The sequence below is a fragment of the Mandrillus leucophaeus genome, unplaced genomic scaffold (assembly GCF_000951045.1).
Source record: "Mandrillus leucophaeus isolate KB7577 unplaced genomic scaffold, Mleu.le_1.0 Scaffold20, whole genome shotgun sequence".
In the NCBI taxonomy this organism is placed as follows: domain Eukaryota; kingdom Metazoa; phylum Chordata; class Mammalia; order Primates; family Cercopithecidae; genus Mandrillus; species Mandrillus leucophaeus.
In genome coordinates this window covers 74,541-82,860 of record NW_012102032.1, presented here as the reverse complement: position 1 = coordinate 82,860, position 8,320 = coordinate 74,541, and the positions used below count along the sequence as shown (strand labels likewise).

The window sequence follows — 8,320 nt, the reverse complement described above, 5'->3', positions numbered from 1 at the left end:
ATGAACCCGGGAGGCGGAGCTTGCAGTGAGCTGAGATCCGGCCACTGCACTCCAGCCTGGGCGACAGAGCAAGACTCCATCTCAAAACATAAATAAATAAATAAAAATAACAGCATTTTGGGAGGCCAAGCTGGGAAGACCTCTTGAACTCAGGGTAAGGAACCAGCCTGGGCAATACGGCAAGACCCTGTCTCTATTAAAAAAAAAAAAAATTAGCTGGGCGCATGCCTGTAGTCTCAGCTACTTCAGAGGCAGGAGGATTCCTCAAGTCAAGGAAGTCAAGGCTGCATGGACCTTTGATCATGCCATTACACTCCAGCCTGGGCAACAGAGCAAGACCCTATCACCAAAAAAAATAATAATTATTATATATATATATTCATATTCTTTCATTCCATACTGTATTTACCAAATCTCTACCTCAAGACAAAAATAAGCCATTTTTAAAATTTGAAAGACAGGGAGGTCAAGTTTAACACTAATCAAATAATTCAAGAAGGGCTCAGTAACATAGAAAAGGTATAATTTTAAAATGTAAGATAGTCCACATTCATTAGAATGCTTTTTTTTTTTTAATGGAAAAGTTAACAAGTATTAGAATATGGGGAAATCGGAACCTTTATACATTGCTGGTAGGAATGTAAAATGGTACAGCTGCTATGTAAACAGTTTGGCAAGTCCTTAAAATGTTAAACATAGGGGCTGGGCAGGGTGGCTCACGCCTGTAATCCCAGCACTTTGGGAGGCTGAGGTGGGTGGACCATGAGGTCAGTAGATCGAGACCATCCTGACTAACATGGGGAAACCCCGTATCTACTAAAAAAAAATACAAAAAATTAGCCAGGTGTGGTGGCAGGTGCCTGAGGTCCCAGCTACTCAGGAGGCTGAGGCAGGAGAATGGCGTGAACCTGGGAGGCAGAGCTTGCAGTGAGCCGAGATTGTGCCACTGCACTCCAGCCTGGGCAACAAAGCGAGACTCCGTCTCAAAAAAAAAAAAAGTTAAACACAGAATTACCATATGATCCAGCAATTCCACTTATAGGTTCATAAACAAAAGAACTGAAAAACTGGGATGCAAACAAATGCTTATACACCAATGTTCACAGCAGCACTAGTCACAATAGCCAAAAAGTGGAAACAACCCAAATGTCCATCAACAGAAAACTGGATAAACAAAATGTGGCATGCACACATCTATATGATGGCATATTATTCAGCCCTAAAAAGGAAAGAAATTGACTCATGGTACAACATGGATGAGCTCTAAAGATACTCTAAGTAAAATAAGTCAGACACAAAAGAACACTTTTCTACTTAAATGGAGTATTGGAATAGTCAAATTCATAGCAGTACAAAGTAGAATGGGGAGTTTACCAGAGCTGGGAAAGGGTTCACAATGAGATATTTAATGGGCACAGAGTTTCTATTTGGGCTGATGAAGAAGTTTGAAAATTAATAGTGGTGATGGTAGTACAACATTATGAATACACTTAATGCCACTAAATTATATATCTAAAAATGGCTAAAATGGTATAAATTTTATTTATGTATTTATTTTTGAGACAGAGTCTCGCTTCTTCTCCCAGGCTGGAGTGGAATGGCATGATTTCACCTCACTGCAACCTCTGCCTTCCGGGTTCAAATGATTCTCCCACCTCAGCCTCCCCGGTAGCTGGGATTACAGGCACACGTCACCACATGCGGCTAATTTTTTTGTATTTTTAATAGAGACGGGGATTCACCATGTTGTCCAGGCTGGTCTCAAACTTCTGACCTCGGGTGATCAGCCCGCCTTGGCCTCCCAAAGTGCTGGTATTACAGGCGTGAGCCACCACGCCCAACTTGGTATAAATTTTATGTTATCTGTATTTTAGCACAATTTTTTAAAGGGAGAAATTTTAATTTAAAAAAAGAAGAAAGTCCATTTGTTTGTTTACACTCAACAGAAATTCAACTAAACTCAACTAGTTGTTGAGCAGTTACTTTGGGCAAGGTATTATGTGGTCAATCCTAAAACGATTAAAGATGAGTAAGGCAGTATCTCTGGCCCCAAAGACCTCAAGATTTAGCTGACAGGCAGATACTATAGCAGACTAGAATCTCCCAGTGGTCTGTGTAATCTTTATAGGGATTCTATAAGGCCAAAACTATTTTCACAATAATTATAAGAGTTTATTTGCCCTTTTCACTGTGCTGACACTTGTACTGATGGTAGAAAGCAATGGCTGGTAAACTGCTGGTGCCTTGGCAGGAGTCAAGGCAGTGGCACCAAACTGAGCTATTAGTCACTGCATTCTTCACAGCTACCTATTTACAGTCCAAAAAAAGCAAGCTAATTTCACTTAAGAATATTCCTGGCCAGGGGTGGTGGCTCGCGCCTGTGGGAGGCCGAGGTAGATGGATGACTTGAGGTCAAGAGTTCGAGACCAGCCTGGCCAACATGGCGAAACCCCGTCTTTACTAAAAAAAAAAAAAAAAACACAAAAATTAGCCGGGTATGATGGCACACGCCTGTAAGTCCCAGCTACTTGGAGGCTGAGGCACGAGAATCGCTTGAACCTGAGAGGCAGGGGTTGCAGTGAGCTGAAATTGTGCCACAGCACTCCTGCCTGGGTGACATAGTGAGACTGTCTCAAAAAAACAAAAATTAAAATTAAAAAAAGAATATCCTTGATGACACAACAAAAATTAATTTTATTAATTCTCAACCCATGAATATCTACTTTTTTTTCTGTTGCCCAGGCTGAGTGCACAGGCTCCATCATGGTTCACTGTAACCCAACTTCCCAGGCTCAGGCGATCCTTCCATCTCTGCCTCCTGAGTAGTAGAGACTACAGGCACATGCTATCATGCTAGGCTCATTTTTTATTTTTATAGCAACAGTGTCTTGCCATGTACATCTTTTTAATATTCTACGTGACAAAAAGGAGACTATATAAAAACAGGCTTTTGTTACATACTACAGGAAAAGCACCTGTGATTGATTGTCTGAGTCATGTAATGAATAAGCCACACTATTCATCGACCATCATCTTTACTTGAGAGACTGTGTTAATAAGACTTGGGCATTTGGTGTACATCTTCAACATGAACAAAGTGAGTTTTTCACTTCAAGAAAAACTGACAGTATTTGTTGTCAACGATACATTTCTAATTGTTGCTTGAAAAACACATTTTGGAAAATGTGTATCCACAACAGTGAACTAGATAGCTTCCCAATATTTAAAGACTTTTCTGATGAGATCAGTGATATTAACAAACATGATTTTCTTTGATATTGTATAATGAAATGTGTTACTATTCAGAGGATGTTCTTAACTGAGTGAACCTTTACTTTCCAAGTAGCTAATGCACTATGTCACAAAAATCACACATGGATGAGATTTATTCAAAGTACAAAACAGACCAATGAATCTTAATGTATTAAGTATGAAATTCATTACTAAGGTTTCAAATTCCAATTCAACTAACTTTAAGAAACTACTTTTCTTCCACCTTTCTCTGGGGGAAAAAAAAAAGCTACCATTTTAGTGCAGAATATCCACAATTATCTGAAAAGACTAATACAGTATTTCTCCTTTTTCCTACTACGTATGTGTGTGGGGCTGCTTTTTCTTTAGACACTTCAACCAAATAGCACAAGAGATTGAGTGCAGAAGTGGATATAATTCAGCTTTTTTTTTTTTTTTTGAGACAGTATCTCACTCCGTTACCCAGGCTGGAGTGCACTGGCGCGATCCCAGCTCAAAGTAACCTCCGTCTCCCGGGTTCAAGCAATTCTCTCTGCCTCAGGGTTCTGAGTAACTAAGATCACAGGGATGCACCACCACACCTGGCTAATTTCTGTATTTTTAGTAGAGATAGGGTTTCACCATGTTGGTCAGGCTGGTCTCAAACTTCTGACCTCAGGTGACTTGCCTGCCTTGGTGTCCCGAAGTGCTGGGATTACAAGTGTGAGCCACCTCTCCCAGACATTCAGCTGTCTTCTATTAAGCTAGACATTAAAAGAGGTTTGCAAAAATGTAAAACAATCCCACTCCTCCCACCACTATTTCTTATTTGGGGAAAAAAAGTGGTATTTCTTTAAAACATATAAAAATATGTTTGTTTTTAAAGAAATATTTTTAAATTGTCTAAGTTTAAATTTCTCATGTAGTAAATATTGGAAGATGTAGCCCACATAAACAAAAACTCTTTAGAGTACTCAATAAGAGTATAAAGGGTTCTGAGAGCAAAAAGTTTGAGAACTACTACTACAATCCAATGAGCACTACAAAGTAGAAAAAACGGTGCTCGATTCCAAAAGAAAGAAGTCTTCACAGAAGAAAACATACTGACTGGGAATTTACATGATGGATATATTTTTGTTCGAGTTTCCCTTGTTGGGGGGTCGGGGTGAGAGAGGCACAATCCAAGAAAATGGAAATGGAATATTTCGATGTGCCCTGAAAAAGGATGAGTAGAGACTAATGTAATGGAAATTCGTGTAACAGATATAATTTACTAGAGAGGCTGAATCTGTACAGGAAAGGGGTTGGCCTGCAGATTACAAACTACAGTTTATTTTCTAGAAAATGTGGAGCCATCCAAGAATTTGTACTGAAAAAAAAAATTTAAACCTTCATTTCCTTTGTCAAGACTCCCAAAATAATTAGCATACTTTTTTTTTTTTCTTCAAGTTTTGAGGACGAAGTCTGAGGTCTAGCTGTGTTACAAAACAAACTTTAACATTTTTCTGGAGTATAAGGCTCTAAACTTTATGCATCATAAGAGTGAAAGCTTAATTCGAAAAGTCTGTGTATGTAAAACTAAACCATACATATTTACATTTAACAGCACGGTCCCTGCTTTATTAAAAAATGCTGCTGAAGGTCCGGCAGGGTGGCTCACGCCTGTAATTCCAGCACTTTCGGAGACCGAGGAGGGAGGATCCCTTGAGCCCAGGATCGCTTGTTGCCCAGCCTGGGCAACAAAGTGAGACCGCCCACACCAATTCCCCGCCCCCGCCCGTCTCTTAAAAAAAAAATTTAAATACTAATGTAACGGAGTTTATATCTTAAAGACTTTTTATCCTTAAAGTTCAAACATGGCAAATTCATGTTACTCCAAGTACACTGCAAAAAAAACAGAACTCTAAATAGTTCTTTGTGTCTAGTCTTCCTCTCTTGTGCTGCTGTCGACTTCTCGTTGCCCTGCAGTCAATGATATGACATATTCCTACAATACCTACAGCGCTTTCAGTTCTACGGTGCCTACACAAAAACAAAATACATTCATAAAGAGGGGCCCCTGGGATGGATGGGAAACGCCTCCAACAAGCCTAGTGGTTGGTCTTTGAGTCAATCAACTAATTCTTGGCAGAAAGCCAAGCAAATGGAAAACAGACTTTGAAACCGGCTAAATCTACAACTCTATGACAATACCTTTCTAAAAATGTTCTGTATTTGCTAAATCTAACTCTTTTCTCTATGTCTCTATCCCTCTGCTGAAAATAAAGCAACTTTATTATGCTGCCATAAACAAGGTTTTTTTCCCCACCACTGGAGAGTATTGTCTTCTTTGCTCTAACAAAGATGCATGCCATTTATTCACTGCAACAGATAAGCAATTATAATCCTGTAAGATTATTCTGTATATGTCGGGCACAGAAATCCTGCCTGCTCTACAAACATTTAAAACTTAGATGAAACTACAACTCCACCGAAATTTTTAGACATTTAAGACCTTTATTTCCTTCTAGCATACAGTAATTCCTTGCCTTTTCCTATTTTGATGGGCATTTACAATTTATAAGTACTATTTAAACTAGGCACTGTTGAAAACTACCTAAAAGCAATCAGCTAAGGCAATCTGCAAAAAGAAAGCCCAAGCACAATTTAACGCACACCCTTAACACGGGGCCAGTTTAGGAGGTAACAACACGTTCCGCGTTTTTATTTTTCATAAGCAGTCCACGTTTATAATCCTAAAAACATCTCACCATCATTACAACGGAATTCCTTCCAAAACTTTAAGATGCCGGATGGTTACATTTCAGCCCTTCTAAACTAGCTTACGCTTTACTCCAGCAACCAACCCCAGCAATCCCGGGTCAATCTGGAGAACTGACACCACCGGTAGGCGGCAACCGAGAGGGACAAGACTTTCAGAAGCAGAATTATGACAGATTCTCTAAGGAAACACTACAATTTTTCCTTCGCCTGGTCCAGGTGCAACACCGATTTATCTTTTGGCCAAAATCTGGCGCCAGGTTTCAAACACGTTTTCATTGGTTGCCACCACAGTGAAGCAGGGAAGGGAGAGGGCTGCTTCCCATTGATCCTTGGAGGATGGAAATAAAGCAAGAAGAGGTTGCAGGGAGACAGCAATCCTATCTTCCCCAAGGCCACTTGGTTTGCCCGGACCTCCACCCAGCAAAGCGCTATTCCACCGTTTGGTAACTTCCATCAGTGTACACTTTGGTTGCGCTCTGGGTGCCGGGGGCCCACGCGGGGCTAGTGCCATAAAAGCCCTGAACTGCCTGAAAAAGGGGCGGGCGCCAAACAAGCCAGGGAACGTACCCAGTTTCTTCCACATGGCGAGGTGACAAGCGAGAAAGCCTTTGCGGATGGCAGCGCAAACCTTAGCCGGCTCGGATGAGGTGAAACCCTTCTGCTTCTTGATAAAACCCCACAAGTGCTCCCGGGCAAACTGTGCCGCCTCCCGCCCGCCGTGCCCGTCGCACACGGCGAAAAAGGCCACGGAGGAACGGCGGCGGCAGCAGCGGCTGGGTGCAGGCGAGGCCCCGGCGTCCGGGGGAGGGTCGCGAGCCTCTCGGGCTGCCACCGCTGGGCCTTTCCCCGAGACTTCGCCGCCGGCAGGGGCGGGCGGCGACGGCCGCAGAGACAACGGCTGAGACAGCGACCGCCGCGGCGAGGGCTTTTCTTCAGCCGTCGGTTCAGGCTCCACAACGATCTGAGTAACGTCCTCCATGTACTTCCTCCCGCCCTGGTCGGAGAAGACGCTCACTCCCAGCGAGTACAGCCCCGCCATGGCCGGCTGGCCGGGATCCCGCCGGTCCCACGCAGCCCGCCGAATCCGGCGGCGGGAGACTCACTAGGCGCTCGCCGGCCAACTATTGTTTATCTTCGACGACGCCGAGAGGGGGGAGGGGGCGGTCCCGGAGAGGGGGGGGCGCGCGATGTCTGGACTTGTCCGCGAGAGCTGGGCCGGAGCGCCGGAGAGAGCGAAGCCAAGCAGTTGCGCCTGCGCACTGTGCTTCCCCCGCCCGCCCGCGCCCACCACACAAATCAGGCGTTCTCCCCCGCTGACGTCACCCGGCTCTCTGAGCCCGACCAATCCGGAGTCGAGTGGAGCGAGCCCGCCCTCCGTCCCCGCCTTCGCTCCCGCCCGCGACAGCCGCGCTCCCTCCTCCCGCTGCTGGCCCTGGGCCCGCGTACCTACCAATTTGCTTCACCCACGCCGCGGGCTTTTTCGCCCTCCGGGTTGTCGGCGGTTGCTGATCCTTTTCCGAGCGGCTTGGTCTGTGTAGGCTTTTGGCTCAGTCCAGGGTTCTTAATGCGGCCTGCTGGCTTTGGCGTCCCGCTGCTCCTTTTGCCAGGAAGGTGGTGTGGACTTGGGCCCCCAGCGAGTGGAGAATGAAAGGAGAAGAGTTCACCCTCCTCCTGAGCGAAATGGCGGGAAACCTCCCTTCCGAGGGGCGATTGTGAGCTGGCCGGAACAAGTGCGGCACCCTTAAACTGGATCTGGGTGGGACGTATCCGACTGGGAATGGAGGAGGGAGGCAGTCCAGTTCTGTTTTTAAAAAGCATTTGGGAAATTTCCACCGTCAGCTGCACAGTCTCGGTTCACGTAACTAGGTATTGTCAGAGACGAAAGAGGGCTGTATTCTAACTAATTCTTAGCAGATCTTTTCAGCTTTTGTTAAAGGTAGTGCTTGTTCCGACCAGCTCTGGATACAGCATTTTATTCCTGCGGTATCACTTCAAGTTATCACTTGAAAATAACTGACAAAACCTGCCAAGAGCCCTAGTGCTCTAACGGTTTGGTGATCGTCCCGTCTCTTCACCGAGTCGGTCACAATCCCAACGCTAAAACCTTTGCACTGATTTTCACGGAATTAAGCCGCAGAGCGAGGAATACACTAGTATTTGCTCAGTAGCATACGTTTTGTAGTTGAATCACTTTAAAGTTCACTTTTCCCGTTTTTGGCCACTTCATCATCAATCTGTACTTTACAACCTTTGAGAACTTCAAATGGCCTGAAAACAGTATGGAAACGGGAATGGGGGGAATGTACATAGAGTTGGCACAAGAAAT

At 44.4% G+C, this 8,320-nt stretch overlaps 1 protein-coding gene across 1 annotated transcript in view; it reads right to left on the bottom strand.

Moving 5' to 3' along the window:
* The window catches only part of PPM1D (protein phosphatase, Mg2+/Mn2+ dependent, 1D), a 72,489-nt gene extending 65,223 nt beyond the window's left edge, over positions 1-7,266 (bottom strand). Inside the window, exon 1 of the mRNA XM_011979148.1 lies at positions 6,562-7,266. Within this exon, the coding sequence (XP_011834538.1) occupies positions 6,562-7,033 (472 nt within the window). The 5' untranslated portion in view covers positions 7,034-7,266. The remainder of the gene's footprint in view (positions 1-6,561) is intronic.
* Positions 7,267-8,320: the final 1,054 nt, after the last annotated feature.